Consider the following 16,090-nt stretch of genomic DNA (forward strand, 5'->3'; position numbering starts at 1 on the left):
AAATCATGGTGCAAAAAAAAACTATACAAAATACCTCCACTGCCTTTTCAAATCCCCTTCATGGCAAAAAATAGCTTAGAGGAACAGCTAACAGGCTGTTCAAACAGTCAGCATACAACAAAAAACTATCAAAACAACCGTTTGGCTGAGTGAAAATATATGAATATCTTTTGTCTCAGAGCAGTTCCTCACCTAACATAAGTCACCATGGAAGCTTATAGTATACTTCCAAGTTTGCTGGTTGCAAAATATGTCCTTATTTGTAAACAATAAAATCTATTTTGAAGAAGTTTTATGTCTTTTTTTGTGTACTTGATCTTTGACCCTATTGGCTTTTTGTTGGATTAAAAACATAATTATTACCACTAGTATTATTCTCTTGTAATAGATTCAGTTTCTGATACACTATGTTGGCCAAAATCAAGCAAGTACCCAGGGTCCCAGACCCCTTCATTCAAATCTTCAGTCTTAGGATAGAACCATTATTGATATATTTTTGATAGAAATTAAATAAAAAAAACAACCTCACTCTTTATGCTAAAGTTTAAATAAATTTTTAAAGTTTTAAATAAAGTTTTTATTGTTTAAATAAATAGAGTTGTGACAAAGTCAAACTTTAGGGTAAAGAGCAAGGCGTTGAGGAGGGGACATCTAAAAGACTGTCCCAATGAAACAGCTACATTGGCCTTAACACTTCAACAATTTAACAACACAAACCTTCAAACCATTAGTGGCTTATAATTGTAGATCTGAGAGGTCCCCTTCCCAAGAAGTTTTTTGGATGGGTTGACTTCTCATAATTACAATTTTCTGTAAGACTTGTGTGTTTTGCAGCTTTTCTTTGGCAGTCTTGCCCTTACAATTTCGTTTTTCAACTACTATTGATTTATAAAATTTAACATATGAAAATATAGTACAAACAGGAATAATATTCTAGACAAAGTAGTAGACAGAACATTAAAAAAGCAACAAAATTCAAATAATAAGAAATCAAAAATTTCAACTTCATGTCTGGAAGTCTATCAACAGAAAAAAAAAACAAAATAAAATGAATTCAGCTAAATTAAACAAAACATATAAAGAAAAGGAAAACTAAATTAAACAGAAATCATATCTTAATAACTTTCAATATAACCATGGAAATAGCACAAACACGCATAGCAGATTGAGAAGTTAGGTTGCCCATGGCAAAGTTTGAGTTTGGTAATGAAATCTAGCAAAACTGAAATTATAAATTTATTTTAAAAATCCACATATGCCCTAGGTTCAAACAGTTATAACATAATAAACAGGAAACAGATTACAGGGGTAAAAAAAACTTACTTGTGACATGTGATTGAAATTAAAATGTTAAGATATAATGCCTATAGAGGGAATCTAAGTTTATAAAAAAACAAAGTTGAAGAAAACTTATAAATTATATATTGAACCAACTTTTCTTAAATTGCCAAACTAGGTGAGGTATGTTGACTCTATCCAGTATTAACTTCATTCTGATTTTTGCTTATAAGGTTGACTCAAAAACCAATTACATAACTTATACTGTATGTTCCAATTTTATTACAAAAATTAAGAAAAAAATCTAAAAAAAGAAATAATATAAAAACAGCTTTTAAATCCCAACTAGCGATGGACTCTACTGAATACTGGAGAAGATACAATTCTAAATGTACAAAGCAGGGCATACAAAATACCTTGTTCTTGTGGTATATTTTATGTGGGAAGGACACATCAAAATTTAAAAAATAGATTACACAGCATAAATATACAATAGATTGCTCTTTTAAATATAATAAAAAAAAAATGGAAACTTTTGAATTAGCAAAGCATTTGTTTGACCTTCTGCACCATTGTAGATTCTTTTTATCAAACAAAAATAATTGACACTTCTGCTAAACTTTTACAAAGTTTCCAAGAAATAATAGAAAAAAAATATTTGTGGGGATATTAGTATCAATAGAGATGAAGGGGAATACAGATGATAACTTAATTAGGAGGCAAAATTTCAAACAATTTGAACATTAATATGTTCCATAATAGTCCCAAAACAAGTTTCAATGTTATAAGCAAAAGTCAAGATAAAATCAATACTGGAGTCAACATATCTCAGCTAGATAATAAATTAAAAAAAAACATTTAATGTATAATACATAAGTTTTTTTTACCTGTGTCCATTTATAATCTTATATTTCCTCTATAGTTCATTATATCTTAATTTTTTAAATAGGTCATAAGTAAGATTAAAACTAAATGAATAAACTGATTCACCAGTTTAACTATAACTGTATGAATTTAGGGCATAAGTGAATTTTCAAAATAAATATATTATTTCATTTTGCTAGATTTCATTACCAAGCTCAAACTGTACCATAGACAACTTTACTTACCCTTCTGTTGAGTATATTCGTGCTATTTGCATGGTGATATTGAAGTTATTAAGACTTGGATTTTATTTATTGCTTTTGTCTTCTTTAGCTATATCTTTTGTTTAATTTAGCATAATTTGTTTTGTTTTTTTTCTGTTGATAATGGTTTCCAGATGTGAAGTCAACATATTTGGATTTCTTTATTATTTAAAGTCTGGTGCTTTTTTTTCTGTCTGTTGTCTGTTGCAAATTTTATTTCTGATGTAAATTGGAGGTAAGTTTAAACTTTACCCTCACCCCCTAATGTGCAAATATATACCCTAAACTAGTATATAGGGGTGGGGGTAAAATTCATTTCTGACAAAAATGATAATTGTATTTGTAAAGAGCATAAAAAAGGCATTGAGTGGTATATTCACTTTATTTGTAAGTCAATAGGCTAATGTGATTTGGTAAGAATTTACCAAGCATATATTTTGGTAAAATTCTACTTAAGCTACTTTTATCTACCCTGGAAAGGGGTTGGGTTAGGAACATAAAACTTTCATAGATAGGTCTGCAGATTAAAGTATATCACGGAAAGGTATTTTGAATCACCTATCTCCACCCTTTCGCCCTTCACATGGTCCTTACATTTGGTGACCTTTAAAAATCTGTATGCCATAGTAGTAAAACCCCGCAAAATAGGTTTTCTGTTTAAATTAAATAAAGCTAAATTGGTTTGAGCTTCATAGCTTTGCTCAGTCCAAATTTTTAAAGTTTTAAAGATATTAAAAGACATTTCCTGAACTTTGAAAAAAAACCCTGACATGACTTAAATTCTAATCAATTAACTAAAATTGCACTCTCAGAACTAAAGCCAAAGAAAAGAAACAGGTAACTGAAAATTAAAATAAATGTTGTTTGGTCAAAATTTCAATAGGTCCTGTCATGTAGGCAAATTTCAGGACCCCCTAGAGAGAGAAGGAGTGGAGGTAGGTACTTAAAAATACCTCCCTAGGACATACTTTAGCATGTAGACCCATCCCTGAAAGTTTCATTTCCCTAACCTAACTCCTTTCCAAGATAGCCAAAAGTAACTAAAGTGGAATTTTACCTAAATTTTTACCAAATTATATTATTGACTTACAAACCAAGTATACATACCACTTGATGCCTTTTTTATGCTCTTTCCAAATATAATAATTATTTTTGTCAGAAATGAATTTTACCCCCACCCCTATAGGCTATAGGCCTATACCAATTCAGAGTAGGCTACATATTTGCAGGGGTGGATCTAATATGATTTGATAAATATTAACCAATATTTACCCTAATTGGCACTTTGAATGCTATATGGGCTAATAGAAATCTCAAAACAAAAATAAGCCTATAAAAAACAAGGCAGCATCATTTGTCCAGGAGAGGGGCTGACGCCCCTCCTGACATCCCCCCATTATGGGTGCCCATGCCTAGTGGTCATGCAAGGGTAGAGATAGTAACTTGACAACACCATCACAGGCTAAATTTTACTTCTTGGATTCATTCCTAAGAATTCCATTCACCTAGCTCAAAGACTTTTCAAGATTGGGAGAAGGCCTTCAATTGAAACCTTATTAATTCATCCAAAAATTTAGCCTGGCTATCTCTTTTTCCACTGGTGAGACCTTGCCTAGTTTTGACCTTGGAATTGTAGGCTATTGAAGTCAAGTCATTCCAGAATAAAGTAAAAAAAATTTAGATTTACATATTTTGAGCCTACATACTCAAAATAGACTGATCTTAATATATGGGTAACACCGTTATATAGTAAAGTGGTAGAAAATGAAATTAAAGCCACCTCAAGTGTTCAACTTCGTATTACAGCCGTATTACTGTCAAATTCACGTTTGAAACTCGGCAAATTTCGCCAAAGAATGTGAAATTCTTTGAAAGTTCGTCTATCTTCTGTTTCGAATATGTTAGTTGCGACATAATTACGGATTTAAATTGACATCAAAATTCAAAAAGTAAAAACATGTTCTGAGTCGAAACACTCAGAATAGACTAGGCTATAGCCTAACACTCATGTAAAACTGATGATGCTTTCAAGAAAGTTAGAGAAAGTAACAAAGGCCTACTTACACATTTCCTCAGGATTTGCCAAGGACGTTCAAAAATATAAAACATCAAAAGAAAAACGTAAGATCAGTTTTTTTGGGGGGTTTTAAATGGCAGTAACTAGTGGATTAGTAAACTTAGAAGGCTAATCAAAATCTGTCCACAAAGTTAGCCTAATACCAAAGTTTTCCTTTTGATGGACTTTGTCTCAAGGAGCACAGCAAAGGCAAGTAGACTAGGCTACCTTAATTTGGAAGTTGGAGCAACTGAAGATAGCCTAATGAAAGAAAATGGGGAGTAAAACTTCTAGACATAGATTGCACTGATGATTTAAGTATCTCAGATAAAACTGTTAGCAAAATGAATGAACTTTTGGAGGTTTTCTGAATTCAGGGCGTAAGAATAAGTTTGAAAAGGGACTCCACCCTTTGACTATTGGAAAAAATTAGTTTATAAGCTTATATAGAATGGTACTATCCAATCTCCTCATAATTAAAAACATTTTAGTCATCTAGTTGGAAAATTTGTCATAGGCTATCTGTATAGGAAAAATCTAAATTTGCCAACTAGTTGACTAATAACTTCTCCCCAGCAACACATAAATTGGCCAACTAGTTGACAATAAATGTTGCCCCAGCAAAACTTTCGTTTTCCAACTAGTTTTCTAATAACTTCTCCCCAGCAAAACTTAATTTTTCCAACTAGTTGACTAATAACTTCTCCCCAGCAAAACTTAATTTTGCCATTTAGCTGGAAAGAAACATTGCCCCAGAAAACAATTCATTTTACAACTAGTTGACTAATAATAGTTAGAATTTATTCTGAATTGCATAAAATATGTTAATAATAGCATATAGGGTTTTTTCAAATTTAATTATCACTATTATAATTTTTCCAACTAGTTGACTACTAACTTCTCCCCATCAAAACTAGTTGACTAATAACTTCTCTGTAGCAACACTTAAATTTGCCAACTAGTTGACAATAAATGTTGCCCCAGCAAAACTTTCCTTATCCAACTAGTTGACTATTAACTTCTCCCCAGCAAAACTTAATTTTGCCAACTAGCTTGAAAGAAACATTGCCCCAGAAAAAAATTCATTTTCCAACTAGTTGACTAGTCACTTCTCCCCAGCAAAAATTTTTGCTGGGAAATTTTTGCTGGGGAGAAGTGACTAGTCAACTAGTTGGAAAATGAATTTTTTTCTGGGGCAATGTTTCTTTCAAGCTAGTTGGCAAAATTAAGTTTTGCTGGGGAGAAGTTATTAGTCAACTAGTTGGATAAGGAAAGTTTTGCTGGGGCAACATTTATTGTCAACTAGTTGGCAAATTTAAGTGTTGCTACAGAGAAGTTATTAGTCAACTAGTTTTGATGGGGAGAAGTTAGTAGTCAACTAGTTGGAAAAATTATAATAGTGATAATTAAATTTGAAAAAACCCTATATGCTATTATTAACATATTTTATGCAATTCAGAATAAATTCTAACTATTATTAGTCAACTAGTTGTAAAATGAATTGTTTTCTACAAACAGGGAATTTGCCTGATGCATGGAAGCAAGCAACAGTGATACCCCTCTTCAAAAAAGGAAGCAAATCAGATCCAAGTAATTACAGACCTATCAGATTAACCTGTATCACATGCAAAATACAAGAATCTTTACTCCACAATAATATATTACAGTACCTACTCAAAAGAAGCCTCATTTCACCCACACAGTTTGGATTTCTCAAGAAAAGATCAGCAGAAAGCCAGCTACTTGTTGCTACAAACGCCTGGAAAAAATATATGGATAGTGGAAAGCAGGTAGATATTTTATACTTAAATCTCAGAAAAGCCTTTGATAAAGTCTCACAATGTCAACTTCTTCATAAAGTACAGTCTATTGGTGTTGGCGATAGTATTCTAAAGTGGGTTCTCAACTTCCCGAGGGGAAGATCTCAGCAAGTGAGACTGGAGGGATACCTTAGCAGCAATGAGACAAAAGTCACAAGTGGAGTGGTTCAAGGTAGTGTTCTGAGGCCTTTACTATTTAATATTTACATAAATGACCTCCTAAATAACATAGATTCAGAGATACTGCTTTATGCAGATGACATGAAAATCTTTCGTGCAATAACAAGCTTTGAAGATACAGAAATACTACAGCAAGACTTAAACAAAATAGCAGAATGGATGAAAAAAGGGAGCATGGAAGTGAATACAGAAAAAACTTGTCACGTTTGGCTAGGCCCAAAACATATTTCTCAGCACTACTGCTTTGAAGGACAACCAATACCTATACAAGAAGAAGTGCAAGACTTGGGAGTGACATGACTTTCACCAAGCACTACAAATCAATCATCTCTAAGTCATCACAAATCTTGGGAATAATTCAACAAAATTTCTCTCTTACTGACTCAACACTGTTTTCTATACTCTTCAAATCGTTGGTGAGACCAATGATCAAATATGGTCACACAACAACCAGACCCTTTTTTACAAAAGACAGCAATGCAATAGAAAAAATCCAAAGGAGGGCTACTAAATTTGTTCCATCACTTAGAGACTTATCATACCAAGACCATTTGAAAAAACTGTCATTTTTGAGAGGAGATCTTATTGAAGTATACAAAATATGCAACAAATACTATGACAACATCCCTCCAGAAGAGATAATAACATTCAAGAATAATAACCTAAGAGGTCACAAGTTTCAGCTAACTGAAGAACGTTTCAGAAGAGATGTTGGTAGATGGGCATTCAGCAACCGCATTGTCTCCAAGTGGAATACACTACAATCAGGCACTGTCAACTCAGATTCAGTCATTGCATTTAAGAACAAGATTGACAATCATTATAGTGATAAAGCATTTGATTATTTAAATTTTTGTAGATAGAGGTGCAAGCCTGTTTTTGCAATATATTATTATTATTATTGTTATATATATATATATATATATATATATATATATATATATATATATATATATATATATATATATATATATATATTCACCTTATAGAAGGAGAAGACTTAGTTCTGTGGCTTCAATACTATTTACTCCTGAATTCAGTTTGCTTGAATTATCTTAGCTGTAGCACATTTGTTAAAAGCACATACTGCCAATTTTTGTTGGACCAAGAATAGTAAGTTTTTTGTTTTCTCTTTATGTCATGTCATTAGCTAAGAAATTATTCTGAGGAAAAGTTATTTGCCAAATAGATGGCAAACTACAGTGTTTATGGGGTAATTTTTTTTATAGCTACTTGGATAAAGAAAGTATTACTGGGGAAAATTAGCTAGTCAACTAGTTGGAAAATGAATTGTTTTCTGGGGCAATGTTTGTTTCCAGCTAGTTGACAAAATTAAGGGTTGCTGGGGAGAAGTTATTAGTGAACTAGTTGGAAAAATAAAGTTTTGCTGGAGAGAAGTTACTAGTCAACTAGTTGGAAAATGAGTTGTTTTCTGGGGCAATGTTTCTTTCCAGCTAGTTGGCAAAATTAAGTGTTGCTGGGGAGAAGTTATTAGTCAACTAGTTGGAAAAATTAAGTTTTGCTGGGGAGAAGTTATTAGTCAACTAGTTGGAAAAATTAAGTTTTGCTGGGGACAAGTTATTAGTCAACTAGTTGGAAAAATTAAGTTTTGCTGGGGAGAAGTTATTAGTCAACTAGTTGGAAAAGGAAAGTTTTGCTGGGGCAGCATTTATTGTCAACTAGTTGGCAAATTTAAGTGTTGCTGCAGAGAAGTTATTAGTCAACTAGTTGGAAAAATTAATTACGAATTCTGAAAATGAGACAAAAATATTTCTCCAGAAAAGAAACAAAGACAGATAAATGAAGGAACATACACAATTTATGTCCATTAAATGTAAGATGGAAATGAAAAAAACTTCAAATATGTATCTATTTTCTTTAAACAGACAGGAGAAATAACACTCAAAGCTTTGCCAAATTGAATCTCACTTTTGGGACCAGGTATAAGACTAATTGTCCTGGGAATTAAAACAAAAAATCTCTAGCTTCAAAGACCAACAAAATAACTCAAAATAAATCTCACATTAAGAGGTAGACAGGGAGAGAGATGGAAGTTTTAAAACAACAGTAACAATAGTGATAATTAAATTTGAAAAAACCCTATATTATTAATATTTTTTATGCTATTCAGAATAAATTCTAACAATTATTTGTCAACTGGTTGGAAAATTAACTGTTTTTTGGGGTAATGTTTGTTTCAGCTAGTTGGGTAAATTATGTATTGTAGGGAAGAAGTTATAAGTTAACAGGTTGGAAAAGAAAAGTTTTGCTTATGCAATATTTATTGTCAACTAGTTGGCAAATTTAGATCTTTCCTATACAGATGGATCTCCTTATAATTAAAACCATTTTAGTCATCTAGTTGGAAAATTTGGCATATCTGTCTAGGAAAAATCTAAATTTGCCAACTAGTTGACTAATAACTTCTCCCCAGCAAAAATTAATTTTTCCAACTAGTTGACTAATGACTTCTATTTTAGATTTCTTCTTGACTTTAGATTGACTTCTAATTTAGATTTTTTGTATACAGATGGACCAAATTTTCCAACTAAATGACTAAAATGTTTTTAATTTTAAGGAAATTGGATAGCAACATTCTATATAAGCTTATAAACTAATTTTTTCCAATAGTCAAAGAATGGATATCCGTTTGAAAATTAATGTCAAGAAGACTAAGTTGCTAAGACTAAATATAGCCTAAGTGAATGTGAAGAAGTGATGTTAGTTTATGAGAAGATCAATCAAGTGAACAAATTCACTTACATAGGTAGTATTATTAGTTAAGATGGTGGGTGCATCAAATATGCTAAAATAGAATATCAAAGGCCCAGGGTATTGTTTCACTGTTGAAAAAGTTTGGAAGAATAGAAAGGTAAGTCTCCAAACCAAGATTAGAATATTAGAAGCTACAGTGATGACAGTGGCCAAATATGATTCTGAAGCAATGGCTGTGCAAGAAATAAAGAATTTTTTTTTAATTTTTCCCAGAGAAATTGCCTATGGATATTTTGGGTACCCAACTGAGTGACTGTATCTCAAACAGTAAGCTGTACAAAAAATGTGGTTTTATCTTACTTTCTAGGGTTATAATGCAAGAAAAGATGAGATGCTTAGGGCATGTTCTGTGAATAAAGAATGACAGATTGCCAAAGATTTTCCTTTTTGGCCAACCGTCTAGGGCCAAGTCAAAATCAGGTCATCCCAAAAGGGGGTGGGAGAATATTGTAAGTAAAGGTTTAAGGGGAATGGGAACTTCTTGGAAGGGAGTAAAGAAGGAAGCTTTGAATTGATAAGGAGCATTTTTAGCTGTGTGGCCTCATGCACCTTTGTGCTGCAGTGAGTTAGTTTTAGTAGTAGTATTTCATGGCTGCAAAAAAGTGCCAGTTGCAAAAAAAAAAAAATCAAAAGCGAAGCTGGCTTATAAGATGTGCTTGTGGAAGTTATACCAGCTAGTTGTGAATAATGAAAGAAAATTGGAAATTTACCTAAATAGGTAAAATTCTAGTCTGTGCCCTCTTCTAAATTAAACACTGTAGCCTTGATAGATAAATATATATTTATTGTAACAAAAGCCTCTTTATGACAAAATACTACTTATGTACATAATGACAACACACATGATAATAAATGCTTTCTTTTCAGCAATTATGATTAATACTGATAAGAGCAAGTGCTTTCTGACATTTTAATCATTATTGGGGACTTTGGCTGTCAAAAAGCTAATCAAACTTTATTGATCATGGAGTTGAAAATGCTCTAGAACTATATGCAATCTTACACACTAATTTCAAAGTAAAGAAAATTCATCATCATTAATTATGTTCACAACATGGAAAGCATCCAATAATTGTAGTACAAATAATAGCATAATACTCACAAATTCAAAACCACACATAATGGTAAAAATGTACACATATAATGAAAAGAAAAAACAGTAGTACCATTCAATTCCCTAATCAACTCTCTTTTTATATATAATGTTTGCTATTCTGACAATTTAACCTATTTTCCCTTAGTAAGGCCAGACATGGCCTTAGGCTATTTACAAAACTGAAAAAATGCTATACTAATAACATTCTTAGGTCATTGTTAATACCAGTGGCATATTCAAACAAAATCCAGAACAATTCTGAAAACTAAATGGAAACAATTATTGATTGTCACTTAATTTATTCCTAAACATGCTTTGCTTCTCTCTACCTCTCCTCCCCTGGTGGATAACTATCCAGCCCAATATATATTACAATAGCATTGATTGTAGTGCCTATTTGATCTGCATCTTATGATCAGGCATAATTACCTTAAATTGCAGCTAGGAGCAATCTAAGGATTTCTCCTTGTAGAGCTCCTGAATGATGACTAGTTGTAGGCAGGAATCACTGGTGACCAGGTGCTGCTCCATCTTTGATAGTATCCCAATTGAATACACTCTTTGGAGGACCACTCAGCATCTAGCCTTCATTTAAAAACATCAATGGATTCAGTACTAACAGTTTCATTAGATAATTTGTTCCGATTGTTCATAACATGTGTTGAGAAGAATTGAGTACGGACTCCAGATATTGTAAACTGCTTGACAAGTTTCAGTTGATGACCTCTAGTTCTTGAATTGGTACTAACAATAGGGGATAATGCTGGGAGAATATTAACCCTCGATAACTTAAAGGCTAAAATGGCATCCCCTCTGTTTCTCCTATATACAAGTGTAGGGAGGTTCAACTTTGATAGTCTTACAGGATAGGAAAGCTCTTGTATGCCAGATATCACTATAGTGGCATGTCTCTGCACATCTTCAAGAACTTTTATATCTTTTTTAAAATGTGGAGAGGCAAGTGACATTTCAACTTCAAGCTTAGGACGCACACGTCCCTTATAAAGAAGACTGATGACTTTAGAAGAACAAGTGGAGATGGTATGCTTAATCAAACCCAAGGTTGAATTAGCCCCAGCAGCAGACCTCTTAGCGTGTGTACTGAATTTTAATTCATTGTCAATAGTGACACCAAGATCTTGCTCATTTAGAGAGGAGAGTAGGTGGCCTAAGAAAAAAAAGAGTGGCATGGATTCTGTTTGCCAAAGTGAATGATATGGCACTTGGCAACATTGAATTCAAGAAGCCAGGCCTCAGCCCATTGACCCAGTAGATGAAGGTTAATTTGTAGAAGGGCATGATCTTCAAAGGACAAAGCTGGCCCAAGAAGCTTCATGTCATCTGCATAAAGAGTCAAATTACTGCTGATAATGGAAGGAGTATCATTAATAAAAATATTATATAATGTAGGACCCAAGACACTTCCCTGAGGAACTCCACTCAGAACACATGTTGAGGAAGAAAGAATACAATCTCCAAAGTCATCAAACAACTGAACACATTGGTTTTGCGAGTAAAGAAAATCAAGGATCCAGAGCAGGGATTTCTCTTCAAGCTTAACTGCGCATAATTTAATTGCAAGTCAATTGTGACACACTCTGTCAAAAGTTTTAGAAAAGTCAAGCAGAATCATGTCAGCTGGAACCCCAATATCAAGCAACTTGGTGATGTGATCATATTTATTTATTTATTATTTTATTCAATAAAGGAGGAAGCCATAGGCTTGTTGCATAACAACATAAAAAAATAACAGCTCAAACAGCAACACAGCAAAACACAAAAAGAAATAGAACAAAAAAATATTCATAAATAAAAAACAACTATGCAACAACTATATTACAGAAACTGTTTTTCATAGAACTCAGTTTCAACAAGAGCTCTCTTAAATGATTGCACTGTTTGAATAGAATATACGGTATCAGGTAAACTATTCCAAAGTTTAGTTGCATGGTTAACAAAGCTACATTGACCGATTTTCTTGAGCACTTGTGGCTGATACAGTTTGTACAAGTTTTGTCAAGTGGCTGAGTAATGACTAAGTTTGAAAAAATCAGCCCAGTCCACATTATCAACACCCTTCATAATACGGACTGTATTGATCAGGTCAATCCTATCCTGTCGAAACTCCAGAGAAGGAAGTCCCAAACACTCCAGTCGATGCTGATATGGTATATGGCACAAACTTTGACGCCTGATGTTGAACCCTTTCAATTTGCTGCGAGTCACATTTCCATGTAGGATACCACACAGAGGAACAATATTCTACCACCAGGCGTACTATTGTCTTGTATAGTGTCATAAAAGTGTGAAGGTTAAATTTCATGAAACTTCTCTTAATCCGAAGCAGACTGTAATTAGCATTTCGTGAAATTATTGACACATGCTTGTGAAACTTAAACTGGCTATCAAAGTGGATATCTAAATCCCTTACAGAATCTGCAGATGACACAGGTGTATCACCAAGAAAATAATGATAAGTCAAGCTTTTCGAAAAGTAATGGAGTACAAAACATTTTTGATGGTTTACAAACATGGAGTTCAATTTACACCAATCATTTAGGGCATTCAGATCTTCTTGAATTAGAGTGACATCTACCTGGGAGGTAACACTTTTATACATTTTTTTATCGTCTGCAAACAGTTTGACAGTGGAGGGACGAATTACTTCAGGCAAATCGTTGACAAACAAACAAAATAACACTGGGCCCAAACAACTGCCCTGTGGCACATCACTCAAAATCGGACCCTCACTTGAAAGTGCACTACCAACTATAACTTTCTGGGAACGGCCTGATAAATAATCTGTAATCTACGTTAAAGTTCTACTACCTAGCTTATGCTTTTCAAATTTTTTAAGCAACAAACTAATTGAAACTTTGTCAAATGCTTTACTGAAGTCAATGTACAAGCAATCAAACTTCGAACTGAGATCAGCCATATTTTGGAAATCTTTTACAACTTCCAGCAACTGCGTATTACATGACCGGTTTTTTCTAAAACCATGCTGTGATGGATGCCATAGTTTATTTTGGTTGAAGTAATCCTGTATCCAATATACAATAATCTTTTCAAGAACTCTCGAAAAAATTGAGGTGTTTGAAATTAGATGATAATTTCCAAATTTGGATTTAGATCCTCCTTTGTGGAGTGGCTTTGCAACTGCTTTTTTCCATGCTGCAGGGCATTTACCACTCAATAGACAGTGGTTAAACAAAAACGCAAGAGGTTCAGCTAAACACGTGGCTGTCTTCTGAAGAAAAGTGTTAGAAGTACCATCTTTATCTGGAGCCTTATTAATGGAAAGGTCACGGATAATTTTTAAAACCTGATCTGAAGAAATATCAGAGTCATTCAATGGCACTTTGTCTGCTGAAACAAATTTGGTAAAATGGGGTGGACTGCATGCATGGACATCATTTGGATTTATAAAAACTGACAAAAACACTTGATTAAACACATCAGCCTTTTTCTGATCATCACTTATTAATTCACTTGTAGTTGGGTCATCAAAAATGCACAAATCAGTTGAGGAGTCAGTCTTATTTCTATTGACATACTTCCAAAACTTCTGTGGACACCCTTGAATATTAGTAATGATTGACGATTTGAGTGATTCCCGGCTTACACATAGAGAACAAGTGGCGTGATTCCAAGCCATTTTATATGCACACCACAAGTCTTCATTTTTTTCCAACATATACTGTCTGCATTGTTTATTTTTATCACTAATAGCATCAAGTACAAATTTTGGCAGTCGTCTTCTTTTTCTTGAACCTTCTTTTATGTAATAACGTGAAACGAACTTATCAAATGCATCTTTTATAACCTCTCGGATGAACTCAAAAGCAACTACCACATCAGCATTACTAGACTGAAGCTCCTCAACAATAGAAACGGAACGGATACAGTCTTGAATTTCATCGTAACGACCCTTGCTGTAATCATAATAAAGTTTAGAACCAGAGTTCACTGCTGCACTTACATTCATTGATAGATACATAACTACATTGTCGCTTTTACCTAGAAGTGGCAGCATCTTAAGGTCTAATATGTCATCTGAAGATTTCGTGATCACCAAATCCAGTACATTGGGAGTGGAATTGCTTCTGAGTCCTGTGGAATCCGCAACATGCTGGTGCAGAAAGCTGTCCTGTAAGGTTTGCACAAGTTTAAAAGCAAAACTCTGGTCCGTGCCTGATGTAGCTTGGGATAACCAGTCAATATCGGGTGCATTAAAGTCACCAAGAACAAGAATTTTTGAGGAAACAGACGCAAGGTACGACAGATAACTCAGCAGGCGATCATCATTTAACATGCTAAATGCCTTTCTGGACGGGCTTCGATATATGCCTACAATTCTCACATTTTGGGATACCCCTGGCAACTTAATTTCCACACTAATTACTTCACTTAATTCCATAGTAAACAAAACATCAACTTCTGCATATTTTAATTTAGATGACGACGAAATATAAATACAAATTCCGCTTTTTGAATGCTTGTTGTACACAACATTATAGCCACTCAGTTGAAAGAAATGTGCTTTGTAGTTAAGACAGTGCTTTGGGAGCACCTCAGTCACGATAACTATATCAGGTTTCTGCAAATTTACCAAAGAATAAAGTTTGTCAAGTTTGTTTGAAAGTACATCAGCATTTGTATACAACACAGAAAGATTATTCTTCCATTTCATGCCTGGAGGGGGCTGCTTGTCCCTAATGTTTCGTTGAATCACGTTACCTTCTAACTGTCTATTTATATTGGTTACATTGTAGGGTAAAACGGTTAATGTTGCATTGCAGCTGGAAGGGCTGCACAAATCTGACCGTTTTTTGGAACTATAGAGTTCCTACATATAACCAAATCAACTTCGCCCTGTGTACGCCTTACCTGCAACTCTTCATAGAACTTTGCTCTTTTCTGACAATCAGTCTTGGGTATATCATTTCGGAACTGGATCGTACCTGACCCTTTTCTTTCGTAAGACTTTTGCAGAATCTGCTTCTTAGTTTTGAAATCTGGGACTGAGAATAATATGGGAACAGGCCTTTTTTCGGTAATGGTGGCTACAACTTGGCTTTGCTGACTCCTCAGACGACGGACATTAGAGACGCTTATGTTTGGGAGCCCATAATCACTCACAAGATATTTTCTTATGTAGAGTTCATCATTTGTCTGAGGGGGGACACCAAAAACAACAATATTTAGCTTGCGACGCTGACGGTCTCTATCATCTGTAACCATCTGTTTAACTTTGGTTTCAAGCTGCATCTCAAGATCTTTTTTCAACGTCTGAATCTCCGACTCAACCAAACTCTGAACAGCATCCTTGTCAAACGAGGGAGACTGTTCAAGGGTTGTCAAACGGCTCTCAACATTACCACAAAGGTTTTCAATGTCGGTGGTTAGCTGTTCTCAAAGTTTGGAAAATGCTTCTTTCACTGGATCTTTAATTTTGGTGTCCAGTTCATTTACTGCACTAAGAGTTGACCGGAATGGTTCGAGAGTCTTATCCTTAAGCTTTAATATGATTCAAGGAGATTGGTGTCAACAGATCTTCCAGTACGAAAACCATGTTGTGAACTGTGTAAAACATTATTTGCTTCAAGGTGTTTAACAACTGCAGAATTGATTATTCTTTCAAGAACCTTAACAACTGCTGATGGGTCGATAATTTTCAGCAAGGTCCTTTCTACCTTTTAAAAAAATAGGAATAATATGTGCAGTTTTCCAATCCTGAGGTAGTCTAGAAAGATTT

At 33.9% G+C, this 16,090-nt stretch overlaps 2 protein-coding genes across 2 annotated transcripts in view; one reads left to right on the forward strand and one right to left on the reverse strand.

Annotated features, from left to right (window-relative positions):
• Positions 1-4,260, reverse strand: part of Mnn1 (menin 1) — a 65,085-nt gene extending 60,825 nt beyond the window's left edge. The window contains exon 1 of the mRNA XM_089105715.1: positions 4,186-4,260. The gene's annotated coding sequence lies outside the window, so the exon portion shown is untranslated. The remainder of the gene's footprint in view (positions 1-4,185) is intronic.
• A 79-nt stretch (positions 4,261-4,339) lies between these two features.
• LOC148940213 (uncharacterized) overlaps positions 4,340-16,090 on the forward strand; it is a 28,049-nt gene continuing 16,298 nt past the window's right edge. The window contains exon 1 of the mRNA XM_089105876.1: positions 4,340-4,526. Coding sequence (XP_088962002.1) covers positions 4,424-4,526 — 103 coding nt within the window. The 5' untranslated portion in view covers positions 4,340-4,423. The remainder of the gene's footprint in view (positions 4,527-16,090) is intronic.

Source organism: Artemia sp. Qi Xiang Cuo, chromosome 20 (genome assembly GCF_049724085.1).
Source record: "Artemia sp. Qi Xiang Cuo chromosome 20, ASM4972408v1, whole genome shotgun sequence".
Lineage (NCBI taxonomy): Eukaryota > Metazoa > Arthropoda > Branchiopoda > Anostraca > Artemiidae > Artemia > Artemia sp. Qi Xiang Cuo.